Source organism: Dromiciops gliroides, chromosome 4, assembly GCF_019393635.1.
Source record: "Dromiciops gliroides isolate mDroGli1 chromosome 4, mDroGli1.pri, whole genome shotgun sequence".
In the NCBI taxonomy this organism is placed as follows: domain Eukaryota; kingdom Metazoa; phylum Chordata; class Mammalia; order Microbiotheria; family Microbiotheriidae; genus Dromiciops; species Dromiciops gliroides.
In genome coordinates, this window is record NC_057864.1 from 412,775,695 (window position 1) to 412,792,330 (window position 16,636).

Sequence of the window (16,636 nt, forward strand, 5' to 3'; positions counted from 1 at the left end):
TGAGTTTTATAGGAAAATCAACTACTGACTGAAGATTTCAACTATGAAGTTGTAGCATTCTTGATAAGACAAAAGTATAAATTTACCTTCCTCTGTTCATACCTTTTAAAAATTCTAAATGTGAAAAATTCAAAGATTATGTCACAAAATTTTCAAAGGACTCTTTTATGTCTAGGGCATCTCTTAAAATTAAATGAACTCATTTTCTTTACCTTTATTCTTAATAGATATCTTTCTTACCTGAATTCAGCCTAGCTTAACTCCAATTTATTTTTTCTCTGACCCATATGTAGACCTCTAATGGGCTTTATGCTATAAATAGTATCTGTGTTTCTGAACTATAGAGACTATCTTAGGTAACTAATAATGTAGGTCTTTGGAACTGTATTAATTCCTTTGGGGCAAGACTTTTTCTTTCTCCTTCCCCTCAACAACATTTTATCCATCATGTATACCACCATCAATAGATGAGCAGCTAATAGTAAAACATTGCCCTTCTGTAAATATTGTGGGGTGAAAATGATTTGAAATGCTTATGATAACCAAAATTAGCATGTGTTTTTACCTCCTTGTCCCTAGACCTTGGTTTATGTAGTCAAAAAGTAATTTCAAAAGTGGTGGAATAAACACCTTGGGCATGATTTGAGTGTTGAATGTGTTTTGTCCTTTTTCAAGTGAAAGTGTTTATTTTTAGCACTGACAGTCATTCTTTTCCATTGTTCTTTAACATTTCTACTCCTTTTCTTTTTTATTGTCCAGAATTAAGAGTATTTTATGTTAAGTTATAAAGCCAAGGCTAAACTATTTCAGTAATGCTGGATAGATAGGAGTATTATCCAGAGTTGGGTGTGCAAAATTCCCTTGCTTACTGACTCAGTCATCAGGAAGAATCAAGTCCGGCTCTTGTCTCTGAGCATTCATCAGAATAGCACATAAAACTCACTTGAAACCCTTTAGAAAAATGGAATAAAACGCCCAGAGCTGAAATGCACACCCATTCCAACTAGATGGGGGTATTTTTTCAAATACTGTCCAACTGAGGGTCCAATCTGTAGGGTCCAAGAACATTCTTTTAGGATGGCTGGACTTAGGCTAGCTTCACTGGAACATAGAATTGTAAAGTATTCCAGAGACTGTCTAGTTGATTTATTTGTATAGGAATATTTTCTAAAAAATACCCAACATATGGTCATTCAGGCTATCCTTGAAGACCTTTAGCAAATGAGGTAATATATGATAGCACCATATACATGTTAACTATTGTTAAAATCATTATTATTCCTTAAAAGTATTGCATTTCGCTTTGTTGTTATCCAATCATTTCACTTTTGTCTGACTCTTTGTGGCCCCATTTGGGGTTTTCTTGGCAAAGATATTAGGGTAGTTTTCCGTTTCCTTCTCCAGCTCATTTTACAGATGAGGAAATTGAGGAAAATAGAGTTAAGCGATTTGCCCTGGTTTGCACAGCTATAGATAAGAGTCTGAGGCCTGATTTGAGCTCAGGAAGATGAGTCTTCAGGCCTGACACTTTATCGACTGTTTCACTTAGCTATCCTCACATTTCATTTTAGGAAACTTCTAATTATTAGAACTAAACCTTCCTCTCTGCAACTCCCACCCATTGCTCATTGCTTTGCCCTCTAAGGCCAAGTAGAATGAGTCTAATCCCTCTATATGAAAGCCCTTTTGAGAATATGAGGACCACTGTCAGGTCATATCTCACTTTCAGTGCCCAGTTCTTTTTACCTAATCATCGTATGTGTGATTTGATGCATTCCATCATACCATGTACCTTCTACTTCACATTTTTTTGCTTGTCAATTTGCTTTCTAAAGAAACTCATATAGGCTTTGAGCAACTTAAACTCAGTTACTACAGTTTTCCTCAGGGTCTAGCGATAATCCTGAGGGGCTAGTGATGTGTGTCTTTCTAATGCTATAGCACATGATTCCCCATCTGAGTGCTTCCTGATATGACTATCATTTGATATCAATTAGTCAACAAGACTTAGTTTCTAGAAAGGCATACTAAGGTTGCATATAGCAAAAATAGTTGCTACAATACATCTCCTAAAAGATCTGTGACATATTCTCCCACCAGTACATAAAGAATCCAGGGGTAAGTGGACTCAAGTTTATAAAGCACATGCGGCAAAGGGGTACCTCTCAGTTTCTAGAAGTCTTTTTGATGGAGTCCTCAAAACTTTTCTATTAGGTATGGTGGATCCCATTGGATTCTTGGTACTGTCTTGAATTGGTGTTTGGTGTGTCCTTTACTCATGGTTCAGGCACTGCCATCAAAACCTGTTCCAAGGATGCTACTAGAACACTGATGGGAAAAGGAGAAGTGACAAATCTTTTGGACTCTTTGAAGTGCACAAGTTCCTTTTCTAGCAAAAGGGAAGGGTAAGAGACTGTTACCAGGGTCAAGGCCAAGGCTCTGTTCCTCCCCTCCTAAAGGATTCCTTCTCAGTGTTTTAGTTAGAATTCTATGTCCTCTTCACTACCAAGCACTTGAATCTCATCTCTGTTTGGCTCAATATTTTATAGACAACTCATAGGGAATAACAGAGTTTCCTTATCCAATGCAAACTTCCTGTAGACTCTTAAATGATGTTTTCCGCACTTAAGTTAGTGCTTGTGATTCACTGATTTAATAGAGAAGTGATTTTACTAGGGTTAAAATATGAGGGATTGGGCAGCTAGATGGCGCAGTGGTTAAAGCACCAGCCCTGGATTCAGGAGGACCCGAGTTCAAATCCAACCTCAGACACTTAACACTTACTAGCTGTGTGACCCTGGGCAAGTCACTTAACCCTCATTGCCCCGCCAAATATATATATATATATATGGGATTAATATCTTGACATAACTTTGTATAATATAGGTGATTTGTCCGATTAACTCAATTGACTACCCCCCCCCCCATTCCTTACAGTAAAATATGGATATGGCACCCAGAACTTAACACAGTACTCTAGATGTACTAATCAGCATAGAATAGGGTGGGACTGCCATATGCCTTGTTTTAAATGCAGTTTAAGAGTTAAATGTTTATGGCTGCCACGTTGTGCTCCTGCCACATATTTGCCTTGTAGTCTACTGAAATTCTCAAATCTTGTCATATGAACTGTTGTCTAATCATTCTTTCTCTTATCTTGTACTTGTGAAGCTGATCTTTGGAACTTAAGTATAGGACTTTATCTTTCTTAAATTTAATTTATATTAGATTTGACCCAACTTTCTAGTATGTGAACTAATGAATTAGCTAATCCTAGGAGAAGAGATGCTGCAATGCAGGAGGAAAGAACACTCATGGATAGTATATGAGATTCAGAGTTTGTGAAAAGTACTTTGGGATCTAATTCAAGAGCATTGACTTGGGAGTCAGAGAATCTTGCTGATTGGTTAAGTAAGCCATTTGCATTCTGGGTCTCAATTTTCTCATCTGTAAAATGAGGAGCATTATACTAGGTTATCTTTATTTCCCCTTTTCTCCAAAACCTGTGCTCTGTTCCACCCTCCCCTTTAAATTATAGATGAGGAAATGTTGATCAAAGAGGTAAAACGACTTGTCTTGTGTCATATAGGTAATCATTCCCAACCAGTCATCAAATTCCAAATCCTTTGCTTGTTGTACTGAAACTGGCGCCAGATTTGGGAGCTTATTGGAGGGATGAATCAGTGTGTTCTGGTTATATGTGATTTAGCTTGCACCTGAAAATGCAGCAGAGATGGTGTGTGTGTGTAGGGGGAGCTGGCGGTGCGGGGGTAAGGAGTGATGGCCCATCATTGTAGTCAGTGACAAAGGTGGAATCAGGGAAAGTTTATATGTAAATATACACACATGTGCCTATAAATATTAAATCACCTCTTTCCCTTTTGCTCTGCCTTTTGCAAGCCAGGAGCTGAGATAAAAGATCTCCGCTAAGGAAGGCCTCCAAACCTGAGCTGGGAGGCAGCAGCAGCATCTGATCTGATAAGGGAGCTGAAAGCTATGGCAGCCTAGGAAGCCAGTAAGGAAGGTGGGGCTGAAGTGTGGCGGTGGATGGGGTGGTGGTGGGAGGGGGTAAGGGGTGGAATCTGAGCGAAAGGGGGTGGTGGTGGTGGTGGTGAGGGTGAAAGGAGGAGGATCCTAGAAATTTCAGAGAGGATCTGTCAGAAGTGAAGGAAGCAGGAGAAAAAAAAAAAAGGACTCGAGAGATATCTCTCCGTGCCCGGAGGGGGAGGTTATAAACTCCAAACTGCAAGGAGGGGGGGTGGGAAGAGAGAATAAAGGAAGCAGCAGTTGCATCTCCCCCACCCCTCCCCCTCAGCCCCTCTCCTCAGCCCAGCCCAAATTTCAGAGGGGGCAACAGAAAAAGCAGATCCCAGCCCGAAGCCAGGCGCAGAGGAGGAGGATCGCTCTCCGTTGCGCTTACTCTCTAGCCTAGCCGGAGATCCGGGCAAAGAAAGAGCCAGGGGGTTAGGGAGGGGCAGTGAGACCGCGGGGCAAAACTCTCTCTGCTGCACCCTGTCAAGGCCCGTGCGTGCGTGTGTCTGTCTGTGTGTATGAGTGTGTGTGTATCTGTGCGCGCGTGTCTGCCTGTGGACGTCTCCGCTCCGGATCAGGATGTTGTTCCCCAAACTTTGGTGGCTGCTGCTGCTGCTCCCGGAGCTGCTCCTACTGGTCCCCGCACAGAAGTTCTCCGCTCTCACGGTAAGCCGGAGGAGCTGCCTCCTCCCTCCCTCCCTCTCTCTCCGTCTCTCCCCCTCCCTCCCTTGCGCGGGCCGACCTAGAAGGCTAAGCTAAGCTGTCTCGGCCGGCACCTAGGGTATTCCTCCGGTCCGCACGCGCGCACGCCCGGGACTGCCCTCTCTCCCCCAGCCCGCGCTGCTCTCTCGCTCCCCCGTGCGCCCTCTGTCCCCTCCCAGCCAAACTGCTCTCCTTCCTTTCCCCTAACCTCGGAACAGGTTGGTTCGCAGAGCCAACGCGATCGGCAAATGCGCGTCTTCTGGGGGCGCCTCTATGCGCCCTTTTCTCTTTCCCCTCTGGATTGGGTGGCAGCCCCGCATCCCCGTATACCCCCCTAACTTCCTTTGAAGGACCCAAGGGCTGAGCAGTCACTTGTCTATATCCTGTGAGGGACTCCTGTTGCGCTGGGGTCTGAAATGCTGGGGATCCGGGATCCCTCACCTTCGCGCTTAAGGTCCCAGCGGATTGAGACTTGGGTGGGTGGGGTGAATGTTTTAGAACTCAACTCCCCGACTTGTGGACTTTATGGACCTACAAGAAAAGTGGGTACAAAAGAGTAGAAGAAAACCTGGGTCGTTGGAGGGTGATGGACCATGCTGGTTCTAGCTGACAGGGAACTTTGGGGCTGTCAGATAGCCCAGCCCGACTGAAGCCAGAGAAACCCACCTGACCTGTAAAGCAGAAGCTTTTGCACCCTATTCCCTGGTTTCTGTCTCCCCCCCCCCCCAATCTATTCCCTCCATTTGACCTTTGTTGTATAGAGAGGACCAGCAGGAGTTAATTCTTATTCTCCTAGGGACCATGAAACTGGAGGTTGGAGGGTGGGGAGGATGGGAGCGATGGGGCAGAGAAGAAAGAATGAATATTGTTTTCTCCCTGAACTTTAATATAATAGAGGAACAAGTTGCTTTAATTTGTCTTCCCTCTCTGGGAAAGGCTAAGGGAGAAGGCAGTTTAAGTATGAGGTTAGCCTTAAGTCTCCTGGGCTTGGATCCATCCTTAGGTTTATTTCCCTAGCTAGGGCAAAAATCCTGCATTGAAGCAGCTCTCCCAAATGTGTGGGTCATCCGTGGTTGACCACTATGTATTTTTTTTCTTCTCAACTGCAAGCTTCTATGAGACAGTCTCTGGCTGTGTCCAGCACCTTATGCCAGAGGCAGAGCTATGTATAGGGGATGGGTGAGCCAATTCATTAGGATTGCTAAATAAACCAGAAACCTTTCCCTAGCCAAGACCTGAGGTTTGCAGCTAATGGCTCGGTTCAGTCTTCTTGCGGCGCTTGCAGTGTTTGCAAAGCTATAATTAATGCAATCTGCAGAAATAAAAACATTCCACTTAGATGTGTTTTTAAACAAGTGCTTGAGAAAACACGAAGGTAGAGAGAACACCTCTTGTCGAGAGCAGCTTTTAAGTGGTGAGCGATGTGTCCTAAAGGTGTTTATTATATTAAAAATAAGGACAGTTGTGAAATGAGCTGTTTTCAAATTCTACTTTTCAGCAAGTATAAAACATTTGTGTGAGATACTTTTTTGAAAAAAAAAATGAGAGGAAAGGAGTTAGTAAGTTTGATTGCTCATACCTAAATTCTTCACAAGAGGTCCCCAGTACCTGTCTTGTAGCTCTGGAGTTCAAAAGGCTGGAGATTATAAATTGCTAATTAAAAACACCAAAGGAATGGTTTCATATGCAGATCACTTGACTATCATTTCATCACCCAGAAAGAGCACGTTAATTAAGTTTATTTATATATGTGTGTATATATACATATATATTATATATGTGTGTGTGTATTTACACATATATTCAATTCATAGATTGTTCACTGAATATAACACCACAGTGCCCACCCCCCTTCCCCCAAGAAATAACAACAGAAACTACCAGGAACACTGAGGGAAAAGAAGAGATGTTCAAAATTTAACTGTTCTGGCATAAGGTGATTGTTGGCTTTACATTGTAATCAGCAGACTAGGTAAATTCTCATAAAACCAGACCACTAAGTAGATTATAGCAGCAGCAAAAGCACAGGTTACTCCAAGGCCCTCTGGGGTATTCCAGCCTTGTTTGATTCATGGTGGAAAAATAGAATCAGAAGTGGCTACTTAAGTGTATTTTTTTTCTTTTTAAAGTATATTACACTAGACATATTACAAACTTTAAAAAAAATTTTGGTAATTGTTGGGAGGCAGGTGGGTAGAGGAGGGTTCTTAAAGGTTGTTATAGGCATTTTTTTTTTCATTAGGATCAGGGCTGACCCCGTCTATGTTTTCATGGGATTCTGACTATGAATTTGAAAATGCCCCACTTTTTTCTTGTAATAATAAACCTTTTGTGATAATAAGAAATTTTATATAAATAAATACTTTATTGATTCAGGGGCTAGGTGGAAGATTTACCTTTATATCCTCATTATTTTTCAATATAGACAAGTCACAAGCAAGCAGGTCAGTTAGGATAAAAGTTTTATTGATTGGCCATTGAAAGTGTTGGGAGAGTGCTCATCTACTCTTTTTGCACAGAGATAAAGGGTGTTTTGATAACCTTTTACAGAGGTATTCATTCAAAGGGATGCCATGCTCTTTAAGAGAGTTCCTTTGGATTTCCAGCAGGATGCCATTGTCTGTAACTTGGTCCCTGTGAAATACTTAAATACCCTGTGATGTAACTAATCCTGCTCTGCTGTGTCATTGGGGAAAATATCATTTTGCTGTCTTGTAGAGAGAGTATATATGCATCCAATCAAAAGCCTTGAGAACATATTTCTTTCTCTATGTGTGGATCAGGGTGTGGTTGAGGCAGATTGAGGGTGGCAAGTGAAGTAAAGTTGATGGTTACTTTATTCCTTTCTAGACCACTCATTTCTCATTGCCTAGTGACAGAAAGTCAGCCTCCTCTGAGACTGCAAAATTTATTGATGGTTGGATTCTACCAAGGGAAGTTTTTCTACCTTTCAACCAGTCTTTGTTCTCAAATACATAGTGCCATGCCAAGGAATATGAAGCTTTTAGAGTCTATCACTGAACTTGAACATGTATTCATTTGTAGTCATGTGAGTTACTGGACATTAAATCTAAAAGTTTTGATTTTCCTTACGAAGTCCCCTTTGCTTATCACTGAACATGTAGAAAGACAGCCTAACTAGAGAGCATCTAGTGGGTGACTCATTTTACCTATAGGTTTTATCTAATATATTTAGAATTGTTTCCAATCAAACATTTAGCTTAGCTTCTACTAGACCACCCTAACTTACAAGTGCTTTTTTTCCTTTCCTGGCTAAGCAAAGGATTTGGCAATATCAATTTTTCATGTCGACAAATGACTTATTTCATTTTAATACTCTTGGTGGGCTAAGGAATTACTTTGAGAAATTCTTGTTAGTTATACTTTCCTTTATTCTTTCCCAAAGAACAAAACAGAGAAAACACCAACTTATGGAATGGGTATTGGAATAAGATCAAAACCATTTGCATTCTAATTTTAGCTGGTCCAGTCATTATAGTTTTTTCACCGAGAAAAAAAAAAGGGGGTAACAATATCTGAAATCCATTCTTTCAGGAGATTTTGAAGGTAATTAATGATGACCTTTAATTCTTCACCTTATTCTTTGCTTTCATCTTGAGTGACCACCCACTTCTGTTCTCTGCTATTAATCTCTTCTCTCAGATTCTACTGGTTGACTGTTTCAGGAACTTCTCATACTGCCACTATCTTGCTTTTTGGCTATATCTTGCTTTTTGATGCTATCCTGAATGGAACATATAATCCATCTGTATATTAAATAATTAAAACAATTGTTGTCAACCCATTTATGTATACCTATGTCTGAGAAAGACTGAAGAATAGACTCTCTGCCTGCATTTATATTAAAAAAATTAAAGGTAATTTTTCATTTTTCAAACACATGGAGATGTAATATTGATCTTGATCAAGCAACAAGAGGAAACATCCTCCCATTTGTGAGGAAATTGCTCCTTGAAATACAGACATCAGTCCCTTTGACTGTTTCTTTCATTAGATGTTGAATACTATAGAGAACTAGTATATTTTTTCTTATTCTCCCATTGCATGTGGTACCCTGAATAGGCTCTATTTCAGTCATTGGTGTGAAATGTACCACTAAGGTAGTAGAGCAGAAGAAAACTAAACACGATCAACATTTTCCAACTTAGAAACCCACTTAGATGGCGTCTCCAAACCCAAACATTTGGAAGAGTTGCTTTAATTTTGACTTGAAACCAAGACCATAAATAAAACTATAAGCAGCTCCAGATCCTAACAGGATCCGGCACCAAATGGGCACTAGGGCAGCAGAGGTTAGAGCAGCTCTTGACAATAACGTGTGGCTCAGGAATTCTACATCAAAATAAATCTTTAAGACAACTCAGACTTGAGGACTGGGAGCTATTATTAAAGTTGAGAGTGGAACCTCGGATTGGAGGTCCTAGGTGTGATTTACACACAGAATACCACACAGTATTCTGCCCAATAGAAGATGTAAACTGTAAACTGAAGGGGTACCAGCACGGCATAGATAGAATGTTGAACTTGGAGTCAAGAAGACTGTGTGACTTTGGGCAAGCCATTTAAATTGTTGCAGTCTCCATTTTACTGACTGTAAAATGTGGTTCCAATCGCATCTGTTTCACAGTGTGGTTGTGCAGATCAAAGATGGTGGAAAGCATTTTGCAAACCTTAAAGCACTGTATAAATGTAGGCTTTTCTTAGGGAAATTTTGGAAGTTAAATCTCCAGAAAAGACACCATTTACATGGATAAGCTATTGATTAAAGGCATTTTCATTTTCACCTGTCTTATGCCAGATATTCTTAAGGGAAGAGACATCACTTCATTGTACTCATGAGGCATCTTTGCAAGTTGTTGAAGCAAGGCAGTATGGTTTGGATGAATCAGCCCTTAATTTGGAATCAAAGGACCTAGAGTTTGAATTGTAGCTATCCTACTTGCTACTTATGTGACCTTGGACAAGTTGCCTAAATATTCAGGGCCTCAGTTTCCCCATCTGCAAAAATGAGAGTTGGACTGTGTGACCTATAAGTCCTACCTATCCAAGCTCTAAGTTATATGGTTTTAGAATTTGAATTATTTTACCATAGTTCATTTAAATGAAGATACAAGAGTGAGAGTGTTATATCAATGCCTAGATGAAGAGTCTAAAAGAAAAATAAATTTGCCTTACTTGGTTCTTTTTTTTTGTTTTTTGTTTTTTGGTGGGGGAATGAGGGTTAAGTGACTTGCCCAGGGTCACACAGCTAGTAAGTGTCAAGTGTCTGAGGCTGGTTTTGAACTGAGGTCCTCTTGAATCTAGGGCCAGTGCTTTATCCACTTCACCACCTAGCTGCCCCCTTACTTGGTTCCTTAGAAAGAAAATGGAATCCAATAAGAAGGCAGCTAAAAGTAATATTTTTTTATTTTAAAACTGGAAATGTTATCAAATGGGGGAAAATAATTGCATAAATAGGAAGAATTTTCAAAAGTTAATGAGTTGGAACAATGGAATGGGTTTTGGAATTATCTTTGAAACACCAAAAGAGCTTAATTGTAATTCAAAAACATTTCTTCCATATAACATTATATAACCCTGCCTAGCTGCCACTAAATCAAGGGTTGCTAGTTTTTTGGCATAAGTGATACTTACCCTTTTTTTCCTTTGAAACATCTCTACATTCAACTAATTTGTCTCTTTTCCACTCAATATCAATGAAAAAATCTCATTTATTAAGTATTACTAACATGAAATGATCCCTGCCTGCAGGAACCTTACATTATACTTTCTTGTTTGTTGTGGTCACCTCAATTTATGTCCAAGCATCACCCATTCTAATCCATACTACTTCTTTCATCCTAAAATCTATTCATTGCTTTTGTTTCTTTCCATTTAGCTATGCCGGAAAATTTGTGATTGTCCTACATCCTCTCCTTCCTACTCTTTCTCTTACATGTTATGTGATTGAGTCTCCTGCATTGCTATTACTGCTTTGGTGGCAGAACTGGAAAATAAGCTGCTTGTGCTGGGTGGGCCAATGATGTTATGTTACCCCCAGCATCATGTTACTGACACCATCCATTAGCAGTTTCCAAAATTTATGGCAGAAGCATTTTTGAGTAGAAGAAATTTTAATGTTTGAGGTTGCTGGCAAAGAGTCTTCAAATAATAATGAAGTTTTAGGAAAGCATGAAGAGCTGTAGGTAAACACAAGTAATCTGTGGTATGTTTGATCAGTGGCTCAAGCCACTTTAGTACGGCATCATTAGAATAATCTATTAGAACTATTACCTATTGGAGGCTATGAAATTGCTTTGATTTCAGTTAGCTCTTAAAGAACCAGTTCATCAGTTTAACAAGAAAAAAATTTAAAAAGAAAGAAAAAGAAGCCCTAAGTATATAATGTGATCTCATTTAAATCGGGCTGTTTGCTTTATTTACATTTCAATCTCTACAATGCTAAGGGGATTGGAAGCAATTGAAGTTCCCCTACCTGCTAGCTTTAGGTTCAGAAAAAGAAACTAGAATTCCTTCATGTAATTAGCAAGACCAAATATTCTTTCTTCAAGGAACCAGGGTGATTTTTCTTTTCTGTTGCAATGAGTAGATTACTCAATGCCTTGGGCAGATTCCATTGCATTTAGCAGCCTAACAGTTCCATAAGGGTAGCTGATAATTTCCTAGTCAATGCCAAGGATGCTTAAAATTTATTAATGGGTGATCATTTGATTGGTTGTTGATGATGATATTGATGAAAACTCAACCTATCCCATAGAAGGTAAAATCAGCTGATAAATCCCTTCAATTAGTAAATTCTCTGCCCTGAAGATTATAGTCCAAATTTGGACAGAGAATACTTGAATACATTTACCTAGTGGTCCAGAATTCATCTTCAATCCTAGATGCCCTGTAGTAACAGTGGAGGCAAATATTTTCTCATCCTCATGTCTCTGGAAGGTATATTGGATCATCATAGGATCATGGATCACAGTTTTAGAGAATTAAGAGACTTCTGTCCCAGCCTTTTCATTTTACAGTTGAGGAAACTGAAGGTCAGACAGCTGTTAGTAGCTGAATTAGAACCCTGATCTTCCTGACTTCAAGACACATCCACTGTACTAAGTTGTTCCTCTGTGTCACTTATAATATCTCTTCTTTGATAATACTACTACTATTACTGCTGCTATTGCATCTGTCTCACAGATAAAAGAAGTTGCTGTTGTTGTTCCTATGACTACTACTACAGCTGCTGTTGCTGCTACTATAGTAGTAGTTATTGTTGTCATCAACAATTAGGTAGTCCTTTAATGTTTGTAGAAATTATCTCATTTTATCCTCACAACAACCCTATAAGGAAGGTAGTACTCTTATCACTTGAGAAAAATGAGACTAAGAGAGTTTAAGTGACTTGCTAATAGTCAAGCAGCTAAGAGTATCTAAAGGAGGATTTGAAGCAAGTCTAACTCCTAGTTCAACATTCCATTATATCACATTGCCTCTCAAAATAGAGAAAGGATTTTTCTGTTTTCAAAATACTTTGAGAAACTGTGGGTAGAGTACATTACTGAAGTGAGAAATAGCATTCATACTAACCTTTGAATTTACTTTCAGGCCCAGAATTCTAAAATTTGGTAATTGTTACAGTGACACTATTCTTGATTTTGGAGGCCAGTTTCATCAAATCCTTTCCAAATATATCATGTCTTTCCTATCTGCAGATACTTTCAGTGATTAGTTTTAACACTTTATAAGTTGTAGAAAGCATTTCTCAATTCCTTTTTGGGCAAAAACTGATCTTTTTTTCCTGATAAGAGACTGAACTTATACCTCTTTGTTCATGTTTGCCCATTGTTCTTTCTGTCTTCTGAGGAATCAGGTAATTCCCTGACTTTAGTTTATGGCTACTTTTTGTTATTTATAGCAGCTCTTTTTTTTTTTCTGGGCAATGGGGGTTAAGTGACTTGTCCAGGGTCCCACAACTAGTAAGTGTCAAGTGTCTGAGGTCGGATTTGAACTCAGGTACTCCTGAATCCAGGGCCGGTGCTTTATCCACTGTGCCACCAGCTGCCCCCCTTTTTGTTATTTATAGATGAAAACTTTCAGTCAGTTGTCTTTCAGTTGTATCCAGCTCTTTAAGACCACAGTTGAGGTTTTCTTGGCAAATATCCTAGAGTGTTTTGCCATTTCTTTCATGACTCATTTTATAGATGAGGAAACTGAGGCAAACAGGGTTAAGTGATTTGCCCAGGGTCCCACAGTTAGTAAGTGCCTGAAGTCAGATTTGAATTCAAGGAGATAAATCTTTCTGTATCCAGGCCTGGCAATCTATGTACTGTGCCACCTAGTATATACATATTATTTATATTCATTATTTCTGCAGACTCTCTATAAATCCTCCCCAGAGAAGCTGCCCATATGTGTTTGAGACTAAAATAATTGTGCAGTACTCCAATGGATTTTTAGCCTGAATACTGGCATTTTTTTTACAATGATGAAGATTACAACCCATCTATACCTTCCCATCCTGTGAGACTCTCATTCATGTGGTCAGATAAATTCACCACAGAGGATCCACACAATTCTAGCCTTTAAGGAAACGATCCAATGGATAAGCTGTCTCCAACAGAGAAACATTGCAAATTCATAAAATAAGGAAGCTTCAGATCTCCTGAACATTATTCCATTTTTTCCCTTTTGTTTCAAAAATATACTATGTACTATAAAGCCTTTAGTTTTAAAGAGAATTTCCTTTGTAAAAATTGGTCATTTAATTATGCACTAGAAAATGTAAATAATAGATTGAAATTGCCTTTAAAAAGCCTAGATAAAGCTGAGATGTTTCTAGAGCATTTAAAGTATAGTAGACATTTGCAGTGTTAAATCACTTCATATGATGGATCACCTGGACCTTTTTTGGCCTTGAATATTCAAATAATCAAAAAGTATTTTAGTGAATCTGCTGAAAACCTAGGTCACAAAGATTGTTTCCCCTTATTTTCTGATATTTAACAGTCTCAGGACGATGCAAAAAAAAACCCAACAACTTCTGAATATTTTGATGATAATGCTTCGAGATACTGAGGCATTTTAAAAAGGGACTGCTTTCTTTATCTTCAATAAAATGTAAAAAAAAATCCCTACTTATTTTCCCATAACAACTGTATCAAAAGGAAATAAATATTTTTTTTTTTTGGTTAGGCAATTGGGGTTAAGTGACTTGCCCAGGGTCACACAGCCAGTAAGTGTTAAGTGTCTGAGGCCGTATTTGAACTCAGGTACTCCTGACTCCAGGGCCGGTGCTCTATCCACTGCGCCATCTAGCTGCCCCGGAAATAAATATTTTATAATACATATATCTTTAACACATAATTCCATATTCATTGAAATGAAAGCCAAGACAAAGTAGTGTCAAAAGATGCACTTGTCACACTCCCTATTTCTTCTTGACCAATCCCTAACCAGAAATATTCCTTCATTGCTAGAATTAGGTGTTCCCAAATAAGAATGATTATTTGTGCTCCATAATAAAATGTTTTCTTCTCAGATATTGCCAATTAGCTACTAAAATTTTTATTTAAAAAATTAGCTACTAAAAAGGGCACTCTCCCCTTTTGTGTTATTGACACTATCTTGCTCCCTTTTATAGCACTTTATAATTTATACAGTCCTTTCAAATACATAATTTAATTTGATCCTAACATCCTGGGGATGTCAGCTTTATTGTTCCCATTTTACAAATGAGTCTCAGAGAGGTTCACTGGTCCAAGGCTGCAATGTTAGAGAATGATGGGTTCTAGATTCGAATTTAGTTCTTTAGACTCCCTCTTTATCTAGCTTCCCTATCTATTCTACCTCACAACAAATACAAAAATTAAGTTGTGTGTTTTCTGCAAAAATGGAAATTGGCTATTTATAATCACTCACCATTGGAAGGGAATGCCTGACTTTATCCCTTTCAGTCCAACAAATCTAGGATTGGTTAAGTGGAAACAATACATGGAATTTTGTGATACTGCAAGTTATTAATGATTTGTTATAAGGAGCATTAACCTTGGACCCCATGGGAAGAGTCATAGTCATTAAATCTACTCAAATGCCTGCTCATCTTTTTAAAGTCCAAAGATAATAACACCCTCCTCCTCTTAACAAATGGGCCTCATTTTTGTGCAGTTTCAAAAGAATAGAATCATAAAGTTAGAAGGGATTGCAGAACTACTTTAATGCCTTGGTGACCTGGACAAGTAAGCTGACATCTGTTAGCCACGGTTAACTCATCCGTAAAATGAAGATTGATCAGGTGACTCCAAAATTATGATACTTCCAACCTTGTGATCTGAAACTGGTGGGAAGTTCAGAGGTTTTTTAGTCCGACACCCTCATTTTATAGATGAAGAAATTGAGACTCAGGGACCTTAAATGATTTGACCAAGTTCAATAAGGTCTTAAGTATCAGAGGCAGGATTAGAACCCAGATCCTCTGGCTTAAGAGCCGATGCTCTTTTCACCATATCATGCTGCCTCAAGAACTGAGTCTTTGGCATCCCTGACAAGTGGCTATGTGGTGTCTGAGTGAATATTTTTGGACAACTCTAACTGTTAGACACTTCTCCCTTATATTGAGCTGAAATCCATTTCAGAGTTGCTTATGCCCAGTCATTTTATTTTCAGATGTTTTACATGGTTTGTCCTCCACTGAACATCCTCAAAATCCCTTTCAAAATGTGGTGCCCATATCTAATATTCCAGGAAATTGACAGATGATGAGCAATGCAAGCAATTGTCTTTTCTGGACCGTTTACTTTTTTTTTTTTTTGGTGGGACAATGAGGGCTAAGTGACTTACCCAGGGTCACACAGCTAGTAAGTGTCAAGTGTCTGAGGCTGGATTTGAACTCAGGACCTCCTGAATCCAGGGCCAGTGCTTTATCCATTGTGCCATCCAGCTGCCCCTACTTTTCTTAATGTAGCCCAAGATAACAGTTATTTCACACTATTGACCCATGTTTTGCTTATAGACATCCAAAACCTATAGTTCTTTTTCATGAGTTATAAAATCACGCATCTCTCATTCTTTGCTTTTGCAGTTGTTTTTGACCTAAGTGCAGGATATTTGCTCCTATCAAGCTACATTTTGTTAGATTGGGCCTTTCCACAGAAATTTAGTGCCTTGGACATGACTGGGTGATTCACCTGGGGTATGGCCTTTTGGAAAGAGAAACTTGCTGTGGGATACTGAAGTTTCTGTACTTTTGAAGGGATTTGCAGCTGCTGAGAAAACTAGATGGGGTGTGGGGGGGAGTTAAAGAAGCAGGTGTCAAGGCCTTTGGAGTGGTCATCATAGGAAGTAGTATACATTAAGATAATACTGAGGGAGGGGGACAGTGAGGAAGATATCATTTAGAGCAGGATCTAAACTTTTCCACTGTCAACCCCTTTTTGCCTGAGAAATTTCTACACCACCCTGGATATATTGGTAGATAAAATAGGTATACATAACCTTTTACTGTTGCCAAATTTTTCACGACCCCAACATTCAGTTACTTGATCCCACATGCACTTGTGAGCCACAGATGAAGAAGGTAGGATTTAGAATCTGGCCACTGGAGATGTGTGTATGCATGTCCCAGGAAGCACACCCAGGAAGATCATAAGCACCCTTTAACTTTCACTGCCTTGGAGCAAAGTCCCAGCTACTCTACCTTGGTTACATCTTTGGATACTGTTTTTCAACCAGTTATGAATACATGAAACTGTTGCCATTTCTCTCATATTTTCTTCCTTGCCTCAAATAATCTCTCTTAGAATATAGAATTATGGCATGGACCCCAGACATGGCATTACAGTGAGTCTCTTGGGGTAATATTATATCTTGAGCTAACATTCTATATTTTTCTTCCAAA

The 16,636-nt window shown here is 39.3% G+C and overlaps 1 protein-coding gene across 2 annotated transcripts in view; it reads left to right on the top strand.

The window, feature by feature from the left end:
• Positions 1-4,155: 4,155 nt before the first annotated feature.
• The window catches only part of SMOC2 (SPARC related modular calcium binding 2), a 260,482-nt gene continuing 248,001 nt past the window's right edge, over positions 4,156-16,636 (top strand). For both annotated transcript variants that reach the window (XM_044003776.1, XM_044003777.1), the window contains exon 1: positions 4,156-4,698. In XM_044003776.1, the coding sequence (XP_043859711.1) occupies positions 4,612-4,698 (87 nt within the window). In that variant the 5' untranslated portion in view covers positions 4,156-4,611. The remainder of the gene's footprint in view (positions 4,699-16,636) is intronic.